Below are 21,822 nucleotides of genomic sequence, written 5' to 3' on the forward strand. Positions count from 1 at the left end.
AGGAGTCCTCGATTTCACCTCCGGCCGAACTACCTAATCGTTATTTCCTTATTTTCCACAGATATTCAACAACCAAACGATGAGAAGAACCAAGACAACGGAAAAGCGATTCGAGTTCACCTGTTTAAACTTGACGACCGCCGAGTGTCACTTTGCGTTGATCCGTGAATGTGCCTCCTCGCCTAGAATCAGCTATATCTTTGTTTCCTAGAATCCGGAATAGGGCTTCGACAAGAACTTGAAGAGGAAAGATCGGGTGATGAGAGAAACAGCACGATAAAACTTGCGCACCTTTTAAGAAACCTACAGTCTGTATCGAAGACGAGAGAAATGGTTGAATACCTAAGATACGTGCTTGTATTGCAGTCGTATGATATCCCTTCTAGGGTCGATGATCTTGTGGAGAGCTCGAGAATGGAAGAAGAAGAAGAAGAAGAATGAATAAGAACGAAGAAGGCGGCGACGGCAACGACGGGTTTTAAATTTGTTAAATTCATAAAAGCCATCATAAGGGCATTTAAGTCAAATTGATCTTATTACAATTTTTTGACATTCAGAGCTACAAAACATACAGCTTACCTTTCACTCCGTGTAAAGGGACGGTATGTTATCTAATCAGGTTTTTGTCTCTATCGAACAGAGGTTATATGATCTGAATAATATAATAATTTTTTTATTATGTAAATACAAATTTTATATAAAGTGTCACACTCAAAAGGCAAAATAATGTCTAAGTACAATCTTTTTTTTTAGTTTTTTTGACATTTTTTTACTTTCTCTCTTTCGAATTAATTCAATTTTTTTGTATTTATAAACAGATTCTAACATTTGTTCTCTCTCTATTTTGAATTAATTCAATTTCTTTGTATTTATAAGCAAATTATAATATTTGTTCTCTCTTTATTTATCTTCAAGATAAATAGTTTTAAAATTATCGAATCAGTAATTTCGAGTTGATAAAAAAAAATTAAATTAAATTTGAATAACAATAAATATATCATATTTGTCTCAAATAAATTAACCTGTCATATATAAATTTATAATATTTTTACACAAATTATAATAGTCTCATTTAAAATTAATAATAAATGTATTTATTATTACTATAAAATTTATTTTCAATTTAAATAAAAATATTATGAAAGATTTGCAAGTGAGGATAACATTTGTGTTGAAAGCAGAGAGCCGTATTGGAATTCTTGAAAACCCAATATGGACAAGTAGCCAAAGTGCAAATCAACAACCACCTTTGAACGTGCCCGCGGCCAGGGCCACGGCCACGTCATCATAATTTGAAACCGGGGGGGCAACCCTTCTTCCAGCTTGACGTCTGAAATAGTTCCTTTTGAGAAGCAAAGCAACAAATCTATGTCATTGACAATTAATAAAGCCTTGTTTGTCAACGAGGTTGCGTTGTCAATGATGTTTATTTATTTATGGAGTGTTTCATAAAAATTGCTCTTATTTATTCAAAATTTTAATAAAACCAAATAGGTAAAAAAAAAAAAAAAGTTCAAGTATTTTGTTTAAGTGTAGTGTTTTGAAATATTACAAAATCGTGATTTTAATTTTGTTTTCGTATAAAATTGTGTAATTATCTGTTTTTATTCTAAAAAATTAAGTTTTGAAATTCGACCCTCAACAAATTTATTTGTATATCTAGACTGAATTAAGATAGATTGTGAATTTTAATAAAAATAAGATGATCCAAACTAAAAATTATATATGATCGGATATTCTTCAAATTTTCCATGTTACAAAAAAAAAAAAAAACAAAATTAACAAAAAAATGTCATACTTCAATAACCACATATGGAGATTGTTCTCAATGTAGTTACATTGCAATGCAATAATCATCTATATATGTACATATCACTAGTATTTAAAATTTTCTATACGGATAATGATTGTGATTAAGATATTTAGTAAATTTTTAAATTCACTTAAGCGACAACTTAAAGTGTCATATTTTAATTGATATAATAAATATTAAACCTAATTTACAAAATATCAATACCTTATTAGGTTTGAAAACACACATTTCCCCAAACATTATGCCTTAATACGCATGAATATGGTGCAGGCTTTGTCAAACTATTCAGTTGGTTTGATTTGGTTTGGTTGTCCAGAAGAAGTTACAGAGATTAAGAAACCTAGGAAATTGAGAATGTATACGCCTGCCTTAATAACTGCAGCAGATTAAAGTGGCTACAAGCAAAAGAATGAAACGCATAATTTCTTATTCCCTTGACATTTTCCTTCTTTTCAAGAGGGTCAAAGGAAAAAGATTTTTTATTGCAAAAAATTTACAAAAGATAGAACCTCACAAGTGGATGGTCAGCATGCACAGTGAAAGACAGAATTGCTGAAGCACTTGGCTTTGGTTGCGATCTTTTTGACACCAGTAGCAGTCTCATTGTGGGAAGATCTTGCACTATGAGGAGGAGATTCATTGGTTCTGTCCATTATGTTGATCTCAGGGGCCCTGAGAACAGCCTTAGGCAATGACAGTGCCCATTGCATGGCCCAAATTGAGAGCGGCCTCATATATATCAGGGATCGGAAATGTCCGTCCATGGTCCATGCTTCTGGTGTCTGAAAAGAGTACCTGAAAGTAGAAAATGGAAAGCAAACGTCTTAACCTCCACCATTCAATCCACGAGAGAGAAGATTAGTGGTCTTCTTTCAGCTCAAATTATATATCTGAATTCTTTGACGCCAAATACTAACTGGCAAATGATGTTACCAATGAGAAAAGATCTGCTGCTAAAGCTATGTTGAAAACCCAATGCACGCAACCTTTACCCAGAAGAAGAAGAAAATAATTGCATGAACAAAGAGGAGGCCACGTTACACACAACTTTCACTTATTTTAACGTCAAAGTTATTGAAAGGTCCCTTAATTTGCCAAGTGGGAAGAAAACCATCTTAGTCCAGCATTCTTACTCCGGAGATGACATATATCTTTCCCCTCTCAAATGCACCCAAAGTCGATGTTACCATCTTAAAAATTATTCCAATCTAGAAAATCCAACCAAAATGTGTAGTTATGAGGGAACAATGCATCCTAGAACCACAAAAACGAGGAATGTAGCTGACGTAAAAATATCAGGATATATTTGTATACAACAAATGCAAATATCCGTTGGTAGAGGTGTGTGCGTGCAGTAAAAATTGTTACAGAAGTAAGAAAACTGATTTCATGGTATGCAAGTAGCTTTTATAATTTTCTCCATGTATCTATCAGCACCTTATTCAAGACATGAAAATAGCATACATATTGCTTTCCTCGTATAAATATTGCTTACCCGTATCCTTCCTCTGACCAGCCTGCGGTGAATATACCCTCAGCAGTGGTGAATGCCTCATTCTCCATTCCCGCAAGGATCATGGTCGCTGCCACACCATATGTGACTCCAGTCCATATTTCACGTGACTGCATGCAAGTTTCATCCACCTTCCCGTTGGGATACATGCCATTTACAGCACCCATCCTGCCTCCTTTTATTTTCATAACATTGAAGTCATAGACTTTTTGGAGAGAACTACGGATCTTGAAATGGTCGAATAGATCAGGCAAACCCGAAGATGCTGCGTACCATTGCCCTGCCAATTGATCAGCTTGGATGGATTTACTGTTACTGCTTGATCCACTGTCATAGTTAAAATATGAACCATTCCACAATTTTGCTTCAAATACTGATTTAGCCTTTACAAATCTACTTTTGCATCTTTCTGCAAAGTCCCTGTCACCAAGTTGAATGGCCATTGCAGCTGCAGCTTGGAGAGCAGCAAGCCACAAACCACCACAATAAGCACTTATACCATGAACCGTCCAAGTATCATATGTTTGATCTGGGAATCCATCATTCTCAATAAGGCCATCATTGTCCCGATCAAATTGATCCATGTAATTAATTGCAGCACAAACAGAAGGCCAGACATCGGCTCCAAATGATAAATCTCCTGTTGCAGCAAAATCCCTGTACACCTGAAGTACAAACTTTGGGTTCAGATCCTTCCATTTACTTGTATCATGTATATTATATGCATTCATTTCATGCCATGGATCATGAGTTCCCAAATCATGAGGCACAGCTCCTCTGACTTTGCGAAGTCCACAGTTTCCCTCCGCTAGAAACTTTACTTTTCCCCGATCCTCACATAAAACAGCTTTTGCAAAGTCTCGTTGAATACTGAGTTCAATTTTCGGAAATAGCATAAGAAGGGCGTAAGATGCATAGAAGTGCACATCGTATGTACACCACATCATATATTCTACACCTTCCAAGTACAGGAACCCACCCACATTATCAGCATCACTATGCAGACCCGACACAGTACATAGACAATCCTGGTCCTCTTTTCTATGAGAAATCGCGCACTCATCTTCTTCATCCCCCGTAAGAGTTTTTTCGTCATTATCATTTGAACAATTTCCTGCATTGCTATCAAAAGTACCAACTGTTGAATGCTCAACAAGCAAACCATTTTTGCATTCCACTTTTGTTTCAGTTAATTTGACTTTCCTGTTCTTCCTTGTTGATCGATGCTGATAACTTCCTGTATCAACTACAGGTATGGCAGAGTCTGCACAGAAATCGAATACAATCAAACATATGGATATGAAAGAAGAAAATTGGGGGGACAAGAGTAACCTATATCCTATAAAAGCCCCTTTCTACAAGTTTTTTTTTTTTTTAAAAGCACCTTCCAATACTTAAACAAAGTTTAGACCAATATACTCAAAAGTAACTTTGCTAAAATCATTATCAAGCACTTTGGGCAAGTAATGTATGCAGCCATATTAAAACAATGACAACAATTAAAAGTATTAGGTGAAAGAACATCTCAGTGAACTCTGCCAAAAAAAAAGAAAGGAACATGTCATGGTGCAGACCGCTTGGCATAAAAAGAATTTATTAATGATAGAAAACATTACAATATGGTTATTTTGTAAAAATAAAAAGAATAAATCAGGTAAAATTCAAAGCATGGTTCATGTTAAAGCAGCCAATCCCCAACCCCCACCCCTCGCCCCCCCAAAAAAAAACTAAAAAGAAAAGAAGAGAGAGAGGACCTTGTCTCTCTCCCTTTCAATCTTAACAACGAGCACTCTTCATATCACTCTATCAGGCCCTGTGATACCCTTCCTTATTCCAGTCATAGGATGCCACAACCTGTTTTAGGCTTGTTTGGGATTGAGTTTACAAAACTGAGTTGAGGTGAACAAGTCACTGTACATAAACTTGTTTGGTAAATTTATCAACTTGAGTTGAGTTTTAGTTATTAATATTATAATATAATTATATTATGATAATATAAACAATAATGTATTAGTATGATGATAGATTATGTTATTATATAAGATAATCTATTATAATAATAATATAACAATATTATTAAAATTATAAATTAATCAAGAAATTAGAAGGCTTCAACTCATCCCAACTCCCCTCAACCTCATCAAAATGATGAGGTTGAGATTGAGGCCTTAAACTCACCTTAACTTAGTTAAGTTTGAAAAATTGACGTTGCACCAAACACCTACATTATTGCGTTTGACTTCAAACTCACCTCATCCTGGCTTCAAACTAACACAAAAAGGGCCTTAGTGCTTTTTGTAAATCACAAGGTAGTCAATCAAGTCAACCAATGCTTGTTCCTAACTTGGATCATTTATCTCCAGTCCCCTATATTAAGGTCATAATATTTGTTTAAATCCATAATGTTTTTCTTTATCATCTCAAATCAAATTAATTTTGGCCTCCTACATCCTGTAACTGTTTCAGAAATCTTATCAGCAACCGACAATGATATCAAATGCATGACATGGCAAATTATACCTGTCCACACTGTACCACCAGCAACCAAAAAGTACAGCTCATTAAACAATGTGAATTTATACCTGCAGACATAAAATGCAATTGTTTTAGGTCCAACAAGAGAGAAGTTTTCACTCCAAAGAACTATTTCTATAGAAAAATTATTCACATCATAGCAAGCAAGAGGTCTTTAAGAAACTGCCCATTCCTTCTTCATTTCTTACTTTTTAAGTGGATAAAGAGGTACCACATGAAATCGCCTCATTAGATAATGCTTATAAGCATTTTTAGCCACACAAACCATGCACCTTACAATTAACCTAGTGTGCATCTTGAAACCATAAATGCAATGCATGAAATGAAGACAACCTCAGTCATCACCACAACCTAACACAGGCTACCTAACAGGTAAAATCATGTGAACCATCTAATGATGCCAGAGGAGAAATGCCAACAAGGCTAAAGGGAAGCAAAAATGGGGTCATTTTCAGGACACGAGTCTTAAGCATTTGTAATGCTAGCATCTGAATTTAAGCGTGCAAGCATGTGATCTCATACAAAAGGGGAAGGGTTACCCCATGAGAGATGCAATAAGGCTGAGCCATCAAATGTTGACACTTTCGCCTTAGAAATTTAAACTGAAAAAACTCAAGCTCCCCAGGACTTGCCTTATAAAAGTTTATTGATCAACAAAACTTGCCCCTTTCAAAAGACCTAAGGACCTTACTAGTTTTGTAGCCTGTCATCACTCAGGATACCAGTCTAACATCAGGAGATATGTCCAACAAGGCCAAAAGCAGGTAAAAATGGGGATAGTCTTGGTACATGGAGTCTGATTAAGCATGTGTATTTACGAGTACACATACATGTGCAAGCACGAGATCTTGTGTAAAAGGGGAAAGCTTATACTATGAGAGAAACAAAGGCTGACTCACCCAAATGTTGACAATTTAGTCTTAGCAAATTTAAACTGGAAATTGAGTTTCCTGGGGCCTTGCCTCAGAGTTTATTGATCATAAAACTGGTTCCATGCAAAAAACTGTAAGACCTTACCATTCTGGTAGCCTGTCATCACTCAGGATGGGAGCTTGCCATTTCTCAATTTCTTCTTCCCAGCGTTTATAATCTGATCAACAGTTCAAAACAACAAGGGGTTGAAGATATAATGATACAGACTTATCTATTGGTATCTAATTAGTTAGTCATAGACCCTGGACAGAAAATAATCAAAGAGGTACAGTCAAATCTTATCCAGATATACATACTCATTAGTGCATCATGAACCAGGTTTGCAGCTGCTCTTTCAGAAGTGCCATAGAATTTAGCATACCTCCTACAATAAACACACGAGCCAATATGAAATACAGAAATTAAAATTGAGAAGCTGAGCATACTAGACAGTATTTTAGCAATGTACAAGAAACGTTTATCCACAGTATATAGGTCCATCAGACAAACATACAAAAGCAAATAAAATTACCTGCATCTGAGCAATAAAATAGTGCTACAGTCCTTGTAGGTGTTACATATCTGCTTTTCTGGCCTAAAATTAATGCCTCACATCTAACTTTCAACACCATCATTATTGGTAATCAGAATGGAGATCCATTTCTCTTGTTATGATAATGGCCAGAAGCCCTAATCAGTTCACTCTTTGTTTTGTTTTCTTGTGTCTATGTGTGGTGTTTTTCTTTTTCCTTTTGGCGAATAAAAGAGAATAAGAGTGCAAATAAGCATAGTTAATGATGTGTCTTCAGAACTAACATCAACAGTGAAAGTCAAAAATACCTACACACATATATATGACAATGCAAGTAAAGGAAAAATAATGAGTCTTCATAAAATTACCTGTGGTATAATTTTCCCTTCAAAAATTTTACTTTTGGGGATGACCATGCGAGAGCAAATGCAACAGTGCACTTTCCATGAGGTTCAACCCATGTAGAAGCAGACACCGCAGCACAAAGAGTTTCTCCAGGTGATGACGGCATGCTAGGACCAGTCTTAAAGTTCTCCAGATCAAAGTGCCCATCCTTAAGAAACAAACACAGGAACATATGTCATTGATAGTACTTGATATGCCAGCATAGTTGTTAAATCAAGATTCGAATTGAGAATCAAAATCTTTATTTTATAAATCGTGAATTGAGAATCGAATCGAATCGTAAGATTCAGTACACATTCTCAATTTTAACTATAAATAATATATATCCATAGAAAATAAATAATGTGCCCACCATGAAATATAAATAGATAAATAATACTTCTAAATATATTTGCTAAGTTTAAAATTATACCAAAAGACAAAAGTATATTCATGTTGCCTTTATATTCAAATTGCACCAAACCAAACTACTTTCAAAATAACAAGCTAGAAAAAAAAAAAAAAAAAACCCTACAACTATTAAGCTACTAATAAACTCCATTGTCTGTAATCTTCACTAATTATGAATCATTTCGTCTTCAAGTTCAAGAGCATCACCATCTTCATCATTTTCATCATCTTATTTGTCTTCAAAAATAGCCAAATCGGACGAATATTTGATTAAAACACACATGCATACGAAGTCGCACGAATCGGATGAATCGCACGAATCGTGCGATTCAAGGTCGATTCGTCCGATTCACGGTCGATTCTAAGGGATTTTTGATTCACCCTATAGATTCGACTCGATTTCTATATGAGTCGAGTTGAATCGTATGATTCGACTCGTGAATTGTATAATTCTAACAACAGTGTATGCCAAAACTTAATAGACACTAAACATAGGGCTGTCATATTGTGGTCAAATATACTAGCACTTCTAATTCCAATTGGTTTACTGAAGAAGTAGATTGGCCATGTTAAAATCAGCTGGACACTTCAGAAAGCAACAAGACAATGGTGATTTCATAACAGCAGCAAAAATCAGGAAAAGGCAAAATTGCAGGAGGGTCATATAGCTCTGAATGGTGAAACTATTACCTGCACCATTTTACCCCACATATCTTTTGCAGTAACACTGCTTCCTTCAGATAGACCAAAGCATGGCAAAACAGTAACATTCACGTTCTGCGTTTCACATGCAGCAATGGAAAAAGTAACAGGAGGGTTCCCTTTTGCAGTCCTGAAATTGGCTTCTGGTTAGAGACAATGAAATATTCCTTTCCCATGGAGTTACAAATTTAAGAATTCTATAATCAAACAACATTTAAAGTAACATCCTCCGGTTCAGGAACATAAAAAGGAAAAAGCAGGGTTGGAGACTTCAGATACATCAAACAATAATAAAGGGTATCTGACATGTTGGATCAAGTCTGCATGACAAGTTCCATGAGAATAAAAAAACACGTGAGAACCCAAAAACAAATATGTAAATTGGAGACTTCAGTTGAATTAAATTTATAACCAAATTTAATCTGCAAAAGATATAATTTCCAATAAAAAGACAGCAGCTTCTGGTACTCTGCCCAAGAGTTTATATCATAATTTGCCAAATAGGGTGATGCTATCTAAAAAAATCTAGAAACCAGAAGTTACACAGAAAATATTTTAGAACATTTCTTGAAAGATATCAAAAAAAAAAAAAAAAAGAAAGAAAGAAACAGGAACTACAAAATTAACCAACATCAAACTATAATGTAATTAGATCCCAACAAAGAGATTACATGTATGTGAGAATATTTGAACAATAATAGTAGGTTGTAATCAAAGGTTGAAAAATAATGATCACCTAATAATAGTTGTGGAATAAGGTGACATAATTTTAAGCTGTTATGTGACATGATTGTTACTGTATGGTAAACCTTTGAATAGGCAATCAACAGCACACTATAATACTATTACAGTCACCTAATGCCACCTAATTCCAATATACTCCAAGATACTTTCAGATCAAGTGTTATGGCATAACTCCCTCAATCTGATGCTATAACGGGTCAATTTCATATGCACACTGTTTCCACCACCGCTGGAGTATAATTTTGTTTAAATGTTTAATCTGAAGTATAATCTAGAAATTACCCAAAATTCTCTTGAAGACCACACAATTACATTCAGGAAAGAGTATGGAAGAATTACATCCCTATAAACTTGACCACGTAATTTGATAATCCCCTCAAATGGTATACAAAATTGATCTGTAGCCCTAAACAGAAAATTATCTCTCAGCACTTGTTTTCAACCTCTGTTTGGAAATTAAACTTGAGCCATACATATTTTAGTGAATTATCTAGTGTGTGCTCTACTGTGTTACCAGCCCTAACAGATGGAAAATAAATGTTTTGATGAGACATAAAATATGGATATAAAATATGGTACATAGGAACTAATCGAGCGAAAAATGGAATGGGGATTATTATGGATAAAAGCTTAATAGATGAGGTAGTGGATGTAAAGAGAATAGGGGATAGGATTATTATGGTGAAGATTAGTCTTGGAAGAATGACTATGAATATCTTTAGTACATATGCACCACAAGCGGGGTTAGGTGATGAGATAAAAACAAAATTCTGGAAGGACCTAGAAGGACTCATACAAATGATACCAAGAGGAGAGAAAGTGATTATAGGAGGTGACTTAAATGGGCACGTGGGTAGAGACGGAAACGGATATAGAGAGGTACATGGAGGGTGTGGATTCGGGAAAATTAATAATGAGGGTAAATCTATCCTAGATTTTGCTATGGCATATGGGCTCATTATAACCAATACTAGGTTCAAAAAACGGGACGAACACTTAATCACATATAAAAATATCACCTCAAGCACCCAAATAGATTACTTCCTCATGAGACAAGAGGATCGGTTATGTTGTAGGAATTGTAAGGTGATACCGGGAGAGTGTTTGACTACTCAACATAGACTTCTAGTACTTGACGTCCAAGTAAGAAATTGGAAGAGAAAAAATCACATAAAACAAAATCCAAGAATCAGGTGGTGGAATTTAAAAGGGGAGAAACAACTAATCTTCAAAGAAAAATTAAGGGGTAGAAGGGAATGGAATGGAGAAAGACAGACAAACCAAATGTGGAAAGAAATAGCTAATGCTCTGAGAAGCACGGCAAAGGTAGTCCTTGGAGAGACAAATGGTAGAGCCCCTAACCTTAAGGAGTCTTGGTAGTGGAATGAAGAGGTACAATTGAAAATTAAAAATAAGAAAACTTGCTATAAGGCGGTATATCAATGCAACAATGAAGAAAATCAAAAAAATTATAAAGAAGCAAAAAAGGCAGCAAAAAGAGCTTTTAGTGAAGCAAGGTCAAAAGCATATGAGAATCTATATAAACGACTTGATACAAAAGATAGAGAAAGGGATATATATAAATTAGCTAAAGCAAGAGAGAAAAACACGGGATTTAAATCAAGTGAAATGCATAAAAGATGACAATCAAAATGTTTTAGTAAATGAGGGAGCGATTAAGGAGAGATGGAAGGAGTATTTCACAAAATTATTCAATGATGGTGGTGACACAAGAGTTAGGTTGGGACATCTTAGTAACTCCGAAGGGAATGTAAGCTACACATTCTATCGACGCATAAGTTCAAATGAAATAAGGCAAGCATTAAAAATGATGAAAAATCATAAGACAGTGGGACCAGATAATATACCAATAGAAGCATGAAAATGCATGGAAGAAGAGGGCATCTCCTGGCTAACGCAACTATTTAACGCCATCCTTAAATCAAAAAAGATGCCAGATGAGTGGAGGAAGAATACTTTGGTTCCTATATACAAGAACAAAGGAGATGTTCAAAACTGCGAAAATTATAGAGGAATTAAGTTAATGAGTCATACCATGAAACTCTGGGAGAGAGTAATAGAGCAGAGGCTCAAAAAGGAAACAAAGGTGTCAAAAAATCAATTTGGTTTCATGCCTGGTAGGTCAACAATAAAAGTTATATATTTACTGAGGCGTCTAATGGAAAGGTATCGAGATCATCAGAAGGACCTACATATGGTGTTTATAGATCTAGAAAAGGCCTATGATAGGGTCCCTAGAGAAGTACTATGGAGGGTTTTAGAGAAGAAAGGAGTCAAAATAGCCTATATACAAGCCCTTAAGGACATGTATCATGGTGTAGAGACAAGGGTCAGAACATGCGGAGGGGATACTGAACCATTTACAACTACAATAGGACTGCATCAAGGTTCTGCACTAAGTCCATACTTATTTGCCCTAGTAATGGATGAACTCACTAAAGATATTCAGACAGATGTGCCATGGTGTATGCTATTTGCAGACGACATAGTGTTGGTGGATGAAACAAAAGAATGAGTGAACACTAAGCTTGAGATGTGGAGAAACAATTTAGAATCTAAGGGATTTAAATTAAGTAGAAAGAAAACATAATATATGGAATGCAAATTTAGTAAAAATGCAAGAGTGGATGATGTTATAATAAAATTAGAAGACCAAATCTTACAAACAAAAGACCATTTTCGATATTTGGGATCAGTGATTCAAAAAGATGGAGAAATCCACGAGGATGTCGCACATAGAATTAAGGCAGGTTGGCTAAAATGGAGAAATGCATCGGGGGTGTTATGTGATGGTAAAATCCCATTAAAATTGAAAGGAAAATTTTATAGGACAGCTATAAGACCAGTCTTGCTGTATAGCTCAGAATGTTGAGCAGTCAAATACTAGCATGAGCAAAAGACAAGTGTAGCAGAGATGAGGATGTTAAGATGGATGTGCGGACATACAAGAAAGGATAAAATTAGAAATGAAGTTATTCGTAATAAGGTAGGAGTAGTGCCAATCGAGGAGAAGATGAGAGAGACTAGACTAAGATGGTTTGGTCATGTGAGAAGGAGACTAAGAGATGCTCTTGTGAGGAGAGTTGATGAAATGGAACAATTAGTCACAAAAAGAGGTAGAGGTAGACGCAAGAAGACTTTGGGAGAGACATTAAAATTTGATATGAAATATATGGATCTAAATGAGGATATGACAAAAAACAGAAATACATGGAAGTCTAGAATTCATGTAACCGACCCCACATAGTGGGATAAAGGCTGGATATGTTGTTGTTTTTTAATGAGACATTACTGATATGAGCATAACAAATTCAAACATTTTGAGGCACAAACAGCTGCTTATAGTTTGGAAATAGCAAAAGGAACTATTGACAGCCATTGGAAATCCTCATAAATAAAATATCTTAATGCTACTGAAGGACAAAACAGAAAGCTAAAGTTAAAAGGCATCCCAATTAAAGAGTCTCCCCACTTTTACATGGTTGGGGAGGGTTGTTTTTGTATGCAGACTTACCCTTACTTTTCAGAGAGTCTAGTTACATGACTTGAAACTCCCAACCTTCATTCATAAAGTTACTATGACCACAGTATTTTTCACTAAGATTCTAGCACTAGCTGTCCTATCCGGAATCCAATTACAACTTCAACATCTTACTATTCTTTATTCTTGTTTTCTTTCTTAATCAAACTCAAATCATTATTGTCACCACTCAACCAGCACAAAATACACACTACTCCTTCCACTTTTCACTTTCTCTCTTTACAGTCAACCAGTAATGCCAAGTTAGGACATGCCACTGCACATCCGACACCAAATGGTAGCAGGACCAGTAATTGACATGATATTCATTAGTCACTAAGTTGAATTCCAAACTCAATTGTTCTATAATGTTAGAATACTCTTCACTATCTTACTTTCCGCCTTTTCCTTGACTCTTAGGAAAATAAATTGAATTTTAGTTGACCTCCATAACCCATACTAGTTAAGTCATCAATTACTAACATCTTTTCTTTCTAGTGATTCAGACATGTTCATCAAGAGTGAAGATCTGTTAAGACCCTGCCTTCACTTTCACAGATAAAACACTGAAATAACCCAAGAAATATGCAAACCAACCATCATATATAGCTATTAGGGTTTGATGACTTGCTTGTGATGCAGAAGTACTCCAGAGACTCCATCTTCGCCACTATCAGACAAAAGAGAAGGAAAAAGTCAAAAACAAAATGAAACCACTATACAACAATAATAATAACAATAAATATGCCTCATGCATACTGACATGAATGGTTCGTTCACATGGTCTCCTGATAGGTGTGAGATTCCTCCAATTGAGTTCTGTTCCCAAAGCCAATTAGAAAAATAAAGATGAGAAGACAGACCGAGTATAGAAAAGCTTATCATGCTTCTTTAGCTTGATGTCTGTATCAGAAAAGCATTGCCAACAAAAACTAACTCACCGCCCAGGTAAAAAGAAGGCTAGCTTTTGCCCTTTCCCTCCCAGTATTCACCAACTACAACAGAAACAGCAACAATTTTTAAGGACACCAGTTACAGGATCAAGGGACCTCATAAATCTTGCACAAAGAGTGTTAACACAATTAATCCCCCAATGGGGGTACAAAAAATTACCGTGTCTGTTTCTCAATCTCAAATGGCATGAGATGTCCCAGTAATTACAATGGTTGTTATTTCAGAAAAACAATTTGCAGTGTACAAGCAGCTGATTATATGTATTTAAGCAGTTTTCCTTGGGGCAGTACAAGAGAATCCATTCCACTACAAGATATCTGATTCTATTTATAAATTTCTGTGGGAAGCAATACAGATACATACTCCATACCATTATTAGCTATAATTTCTTTTTTTCTATTATATCTATCTCACTTTCTCTTCCACCTCTTTCTTCAATCTATCCACTCATCACCCACTTCTATAAAAATACTGAGGTTTGTTCAGGACAAATAGCTTTATTCCATAAGACATTACCTAAATCTCAAAGCCCCCTGGCTCTTCCTCACCATTTTGTTTTACTGATCAACTGATCACACTAGTTCATCAAGTAGCTTCATTCAAAAAAGGTACACCTGTGACTTTGTATAGTCTAATAATTTTGGTCTCGTCTTAATAGTCAAGCTGCTACATGTAACCCAAAAACATTAATTTTGCATCCAAAGAGTGATTTGTGTTGATAACCATTCCGTGTGGGTAGTAAACAAATAATGAAGAACCAATTAACTAATGTCTACATCTGACAATTCTAAAGGAGCTGTCACGGTCATTGGTTAACAGCCATACATTGCAATGCTAAATCTGCTTACCGTATATACAAAAACAGCAGTAGGAAGACTACTATCTTGATAATTATGAGGAATGAATGGCGATATTTGGCGACAGGATATTTTTAGCTCTGGGTCAGGTTCACCTGGAGGAAAAAGTAGATTTTTTTTTTTTTTACTTGGTGAGGAAAAGTAATTATCATTAAGCAAATGCTACTGCAATAGAATATCTATTTCTCAGGAGACGTAAATTTGCAAAAGAAAGATACCATCATATATAGTCCATGCCCTTGGGAATAGAGCATGATATGTGGAGTGCTGACCACTCAAATTCCAACCCCATGATGATATGCCCTGATCATCCAATTTCCTGCAACAGAACAGGAGCAGGAAAAGGTGACATTCTGCCACCAACAATCATAAACTTCAAGTGAAACAACATATCAAAGAGGATACTCAAAGACACTATAAGAGGTCACAGATTAATGGGCTCGCATGTAATTTCTGTGTCAAACCATCTTCATAATTAAATCATTGCAGGGATGGTGTAATAATAGACCAAATGGTGGTAAAAGGTGTAAGTTGCATCCTTTTTAAGTGTAAATTGATTTCATGAAAATGAATTCCATAATGGTTTCGCAAACAGTCCTGCCTCTCTTTTACAGTACAAAAGTTACACAGTTCTACAAATTAGATTTTTCTCTATTCATAATTAATAGTTCTCTTTCTATTTGTTTTTTAAGTTATATTACATTTGAATATATCCCCATAGAACTGCACTGCAACTAGGAAAAAGTGACAAATGCAGCAGAGAAAGGCATTGCAGTTTCAGAGCCAAAATACCACTCCCATAAACTGTATCTCCTGTGACAGAGTAACGGAGGAAATAGTTAGGCTCCTCAGCTTGAACATGGTTGACACTGGGAATCAGCAGCCTCAAAAATGAGTTACAAGTACAAGTAGATTCAAACTTTTGTACACATATGCTAGGATTGCTGCACAGAGCTGAAATCTTGAACTGACTAGAACCATGATCCACAGCTGAAATAAGCTGATATGCATACTGAGTGGAAGATGTAAAAGAGTAGCACAATGATGCAAAATATAGGATAAAGTTAAAATGCTGCTTCTAAATTTCATTTTTGAGATTCCAAAATCTTCTCTTGGAATGCAGTTTTGCGTAAAATTCCATTTTCTCATAAAATGATGGTTAAATGTTTTGAAGTTGACAATTTATGTCCATAGATAGGCCCAAAAATGAATCACACATCAATAGATAAGAAATTACTTGTCAATCTTAAAGCATTTGAGAATCATCATTGAATACAAACTTCATACAAAAGCTTATTATCTCTTTGAGAAAAGCACAACATCATATTCCCTTACCCTAGTCCTTCATGCTGGCCTGGAGCTAGAACCGATGCATAACTCTTGTTCCCTCCATCCCGAGATACAAAAATCTGTAGCAAAAGATAACTAAATAAAATCAAATACAACATTCTAGCTACAATAAAGAACCTAAATTTAAAGATATGGCATGCTTTCTTCCAGACATTCAGTTTTAGATTATATATAATAACATCCATCATCCCTTAAGATTTGAGTAGAGACACCATCCACAACAAATTTCTGCAGGTAAAAAACTAACTGAAATTAAATTTACAAACCAATACCAATCTAATTAATTGAAATATCAAGCAATGGTATGAATATTGAAACTTTGAAATCCTATGCTCCTCAGTAATTGAGCTGCAGGTAAATTTTGCGACCAAATTTGAGACACCACTTTATAGGTGATCCAGACTAAATCAAAACCACTATCCTCTCACTTCAATGCATGCATCTATCCTTTGACTCACACTCCTAGAGTGTTGCCACCCTCATTTAATACAGATTTGTCTTTTAATATTTCTCAGCACACTAGTTCAAGTGTCTCAGCTGCATTGTTCACCCATTCTTTTCGACCCACCAGCACCCTGACTTCTCATTGGGATGATGTACGAAACCATCTACCACTAAAATAGAGATATTAAAGCTTTAGCATAAATTTGTATCATGTTTCACCAAACTGCATTTGGAGATGGTAAGTTTTCCTCCCTTCGACAACCATTCTTGCTCCAACCCAATCCATCCCTTGCTCAAATTCTTGGTAACACTATTCAGACAAAGACCCCTTCCAAGATGATCCAAGAGGGAGATTCAAATAAGATGTAGGCATACAACCCAGTCTAAACCCCATATTAGCCATCAAGTTCTGGTGTATCTCACTAGTAACAATCAACTTATTTTTACCCAGAATTACACTTAGCCCTGATCTACCTGGAACAATAGCTATAAATATGTCTCTCACCCCTGTAAGAAAAATGAAGCGCCGCTGGTGCTAAATAAAGAATCAAACTCGTCATGGAAGAATTACATATATTTTGACTTTATATTATAGAAGAAAAATCATTTCTATATTTCTTTAAGCCGATACACTATGCAGGATTAGGAGTTTGCACATTTAAATTTGACTCCTAATACCTGTTGTTGTTCCAGATGTAATTTATTATCAAACATGCAATAAAAATACAACATGAACAAAGTATAAAAGGAGAGAAGAGCCAACCATGCTTGCAGGGAAAAAATAAAAAACAAACAAGACCACATTTATTTTTAAAATACTCAAAACGCAACTACCTTGATGAAATCAAGAGCCAAACAACTACATAAAACAGTAGCAGCATTACAAACACATGTTGGACCATAAACAGTAGCATTACAAACATCAGCATCAAGCAGATGGTATATGCAGAATCAGCATTAAACATACCAACAATGTATAATATATTGTTAAACTAAAGGACAAAAACTAGCAGATGAAGAGCTGAAAGGCAGAGCTTTACAGAGAACTGATTGGCCATGACAGGGGAAGCCTCACAAGTACCAGGAACAATTTGCCAATGCCTGAACTCGCCTCTAAAACCTCTGGATATGCTACCACTTCTGTGACATCAAAAGCATTGACACCATAAGATGCATAGAAATACTAAAGAAAAATAGCTGTTTGACATCAGCCCAGTGATTACCCCATTCCTCCAAGTGGGACCCCTTGAGTTGCTGATGGCTTGCAACTCTCCCGTTTGAAAGGATTAATAGGTGCCGTCTGCATATATTAGGTAATTAACAGTTAAATCTAAGAAAAGGCTCAAAATAGAATAGGTACAGAGGAAAACAATTGCTATTTGTAAATAGAGAAAGTATCTAATGTAGACAAAAACCAAACTATATTGTAGATGAGAACAGTTAAGCAAGTTACCCTTCCATGGGAAGCCTCTTCCCTTACATAGGACCACATGCGTATACCAAGCCGCATCTGAAACCAGAATTGGTGAAAGATATAATATGAAGGATGCATGCATCTTTGATGCCTGCAAATTGGTCTGTGTTGTAAAGGACATTACCATTTTTATTGCTTCTGTAAATGTAACACTAAATTCTTTAAGAATGGTTGCATGGCTGTTTAATTTCCTTCTCCAAGCTTGTTCTGGTGGGGAAGCACTATCAAAATCAAGCTTCAAGCAAAGTTTAATGACAGAATTAGTAGAATTCATGTGACAAACAAAACTAAAACTATTAGAAATAGGTTACATATCTCATGGGCATCAAACATGAACTGCTCACATTATCTGTGTTGCAAATATTCAACCAACTAATTTGATAAACAAACACGACCAATACTTGCCATCCTAAACTCATTGCCTTGATTTTGGATTCATATGCAACCACAGATGTGACCAAGACGCAGACAACACAGAACAAAAGGGCCAGCAGATTGAGGAGCGAAAATATAACACCTCTTCCCAAATCTCAAACAAGTTAATTATTTTTATTGTCACAAGTATCTGTTGTAAATTATGACATTAAGCGTATTTTAGAAACACAAGAAACAGAAAAAGAAGAAACAGGAGTTGTAGCAGGAATCATAAACAATTAACTCAAGCGCCGAGCATCATTTGAATCAACAGGACTACAAAATCTCAATTTGCAGCAACCAACAGAAGACAAAAACGCCTCCAAAAGGACAGCTGAACAAAATTAATAACTAAAAGACGATGACAATAGCATCTTTGTTGAACTCTCTGCAGAACCTAAAAATTTAAAAATTTAAAGTAGCAATAGTAATGATTCATTCGGAATGGTGTAGAATTCATAACTGATTCTGCCTAAATGTATTATGTAAAACCAAATATAAAGCAGCCCTTTCAATTGCAGCAGTCAATTCCTACATACAAATACAAAAGCTCATAGATATTTAAATGCTTACCAAGTGTAAAGTGTTTCTGCTGATATATTCCTCTGGTGGCCAAGAGTTCTTCCTAAAGTGGAATAGATTTCCAGAAACCATGTCGACTAATTATAAATCTATATCTCTATATATCGACAACCCAAATTGCGTCTCCCCCTGTAAAACTCAAAGCCCTCAAATCCTGAAACTTCCAAATCTTTACAGGCCCCCCTGTTCATCAACCATGTTCCTCTATAAATCCAAACTTCTATGGACAACTACATATAAATACGCAGCTGAGAAGTGCCTTCAGCTTCAAACAAAGTTCAAATTCCACCTCGAAAGCGAGCTTATACTTTAATCCTCCTAAAAACAAAGCTTTTAAGCGTCCTTCTAAAACCGAACCTTTCTGCGCCTAGAAATGCCACGTAGCTGTGACGATCATTCAACGAAATCCCCGACAGAGCTTCAACAACTTTCTCCAATCAACTGCCAAGGAGAAGAAACTTCAAAAAAATCTAACGCCTAGGGTATTGAAGGCAGGAATCAGGTGAACAGTAGCACACAGAGACTCCAAACGCTTGAGAAAATATGAAAAACCGAGCCCCCCGCCCGAGCCCCCGCCACTACAAGTCTGATCTGGTTTATCGGGGGTTTGGAGCTGTCAAATCAGAATCAGAACGACTTAAAAGATACCGAATCTTAGTTCGGCCTTTTAACTGCTTTCAGATGCCTCCGCTCCGAATGGCGATGAGTACAGAGAGAGAGAGAGAGAGAGAGCTCAGCGTTGGCGTGGCGAGCAGAGGATCCACCGCCTGGAGAATTGGAACTCTGCGAAACGCCGCTCTGCGATTGCCAAGTGTTGACACGAGTTTTTCTCTCAACCTGTATGTATGTATGCATAGATATACAGAGAGAGAGAGAGAGGACTTTTCTTCCCTTTTTTTTTTTTTTTTTTTGTTCTCGTGTTGAACCAGATGGAGAAGACGCTTGCGACGAGTCAGTCAGACTGTTTGTGCTGCGCCTTTTGCCTTTACATGCTCTACTTTCCATGCGCTGTTATTTGTAAGATCCAGCCAAACACGCCCCAACTCCAATTTTTGTAGGTTAATCATTGGAATGATGGTTTAATGATAGATAATAACTAAAATGTTAAGTATTAAATCTTAAATTTGAGCTTAATAACATCGTCACAAAAAGCTTAATAGAATTTTCTTTATTAAGTGTTGTTCCTCCTTATTTTTAAAATATAATTATACCTAATTTCATAAATAATGCATCAATTCCAATCAAATTTAAATTTTAAATATTTAATCATAGATTTTATTTTACTTTCATCCTAAATTTATATTAATATTATAAATATAACATTTTTTAAATTTTAAATTTATTAAGTTTTCCCTGATAAATTTTATTTTTTTAATTTTTATATTAAATTTGTAATTAATATATTTATTTTATTTTATAAAAATACATCACTGTTTAATAAATAAATACTTTTAAGGTAATAAATAAAAGCTAATAAACATGTGTGTGAACAGTGAGTATATATATATATATATATTTTTTCTTTTGCTTCAAAGTTACAAATGGTTGAATTTTTGCCAAAGAGCCCGTGGGCCCCATTGACTGAAGTTGGTGGGTTGAGGGTTGAGATTGGATGATCAGCGGGTGGTGGTGAGATTTGGGAGATGGAAACAGCGCGGCGATTTTAATGATTTTGGACCTGTAGACCCCACAGAGAGAGAGAGAGTGAAAATTCAACACAACAGCCATCAAATTTGACTCAATTGGATCCACCGACGACCCGGCCCACCGGAAAAAGTAACAAATCGTGAAGCATCGATACAGAGTCAGCTGCGTGACAGAGCAGTAACCACGTTTCCAGAAGCCTATAAATTTTGCAAAATCAAAATTCTTTGTACGCCTAAATATTAAAATAATATATTGTACACTTCCCTCTTGAAATTTGATATTAATGTATGAAATATTCCTTAAATCTTTAAAAAAGTTACACCTCCCGTCCGTCCCTGTTATTTTATTATTAGATGGACTTGACTTTTTATGCATTTACATATATTTTTTTCCAATCATTGTAATTTTAAAAATGTAAAAGAGATGAGTAATGTAATTTATGAAAATGTTAAGGGTGTGGATATAATTTAATCAAATTTTAAAATACAAAATGTTATGGGTGGTGATGGGATTTGTAAACCCAATGTTATCATGTGAGTGTCAATCAAACTCAAAAGTAAAAATAAATTTAAATTTTAACACAACAAAATTAACCTAACCATATTAATTCAAATGGATTTTTAAGATTTTTATTTATTAAAGTGTTATTATAATCTCATCTCTATTATTCAAATGTGTTATATGCATCCCGCATATTTAATTTTACGATTTTTAAAAATCTTGGAATTAATGACATTAAAAATCTCATCTAATAACTTTTGATTGTGTCAAGAATCTCGTTCATTGCTAAAAATTTAATTTATATAAATAATATAATTTTTTATAAATAAACACACATATATTCTTCAACTTAAATAATATTTTAATATTTTTCATGATTTTTTTAGAATATTAATCTTTTAAAAACAAATATCATAATCAATTGATTAGAACAAAAGTATGTCCCTTAATTTAATTTTTAAATCACAATGAGACATCAAAATAGTACGGATGCTATAAATAATTATCACATG

The 21,822-nt window shown here is 35.2% G+C and overlaps 2 protein-coding genes across 4 annotated transcripts in view; both read right to left on the reverse strand.

Moving 5' to 3' along the window:
* LOC127799916 (glutathione reductase, chloroplastic-like) overlaps nucleotides 1–506 on the reverse strand; it is a 34,189-nt gene extending 33,683 nt beyond the window's left edge. Inside the window, exons 1-2 of one of the 3 annotated variants that reach the window (XM_052334202.1) lie at nucleotides 343–506; nucleotides 121–237 (exon numbers count right to left, since the gene is read on the reverse strand). The gene's annotated coding sequence lies outside the window, so the exon portion shown is untranslated. Of the gene's footprint in view, nucleotides 1–120 lie in introns of all 3 variants that reach the window. The other 2 variants (XM_052334204.1, XM_052334203.1) reach the window with 2 other exon arrangements.
* Nucleotides 507–2,144: 1,638 nt separating this feature from the next.
* Nucleotides 2,145–20,110, reverse strand: LOC127799362 (uncharacterized). The gene is made up of 18 exons (XM_052333336.1): nucleotides 19,154–20,110; nucleotides 18,291–18,401; nucleotides 18,146–18,202; nucleotides 17,916–17,992; nucleotides 17,733–17,832; nucleotides 16,234–16,307; nucleotides 15,117–15,217; nucleotides 14,890–14,993; nucleotides 14,029–14,082; nucleotides 13,851–13,906; nucleotides 13,719–13,757; nucleotides 8,791–8,932; nucleotides 7,674–7,858; nucleotides 7,091–7,158; nucleotides 6,879–6,951; nucleotides 5,847–5,908; nucleotides 3,309–4,590; nucleotides 2,145–2,608 (listed from the first exon to the last, which is right to left on the reverse strand). The coding sequence occupies exons 1-18, from the start codon at nucleotides 19,232–19,234 to the stop codon at nucleotides 2,338–2,340; spliced, it is 2,937 nt and encodes a 978-aa protein (XP_052189296.1). The 5' UTR covers nucleotides 19,235–20,110; the 3' UTR covers nucleotides 2,145–2,337.
* Between the last annotated feature and the right edge of the window lie 1,712 nt (nucleotides 20,111–21,822).

Source organism: Diospyros lotus, chromosome 4 (assembly GCF_014633365.1).
Source record: "Diospyros lotus cultivar Yz01 chromosome 4, ASM1463336v1, whole genome shotgun sequence".
Classification (NCBI taxonomy): Eukaryota; Viridiplantae; Streptophyta; class Magnoliopsida; order Ericales; family Ebenaceae; genus Diospyros; species Diospyros lotus.

Bases quoted from the DNA above. Each gene is read 5' to 3' on its own strand.
- LOC127799362 (XM_052333336.1), bottom strand. From the start codon at position 19,234: ATGGTTTCTGGAAATCTATTCCACTTTAGGAAGAACTCTTGGCCACCA. The intron at 14,083-14,889 runs GTAAGCAGATTT...TTTCTGTTGTAG, and splicing joins CTGCTGTTTTTGTATATACG to TTGGTGAATACTGGGAGGGA. The intron at 8,933-13,718 runs GCAAGTCATCAA...AGCCAATTTCAG, and splicing joins GGAGTACTTCTGCATCACAA to GACTGCAAAAGGGAACCCTC.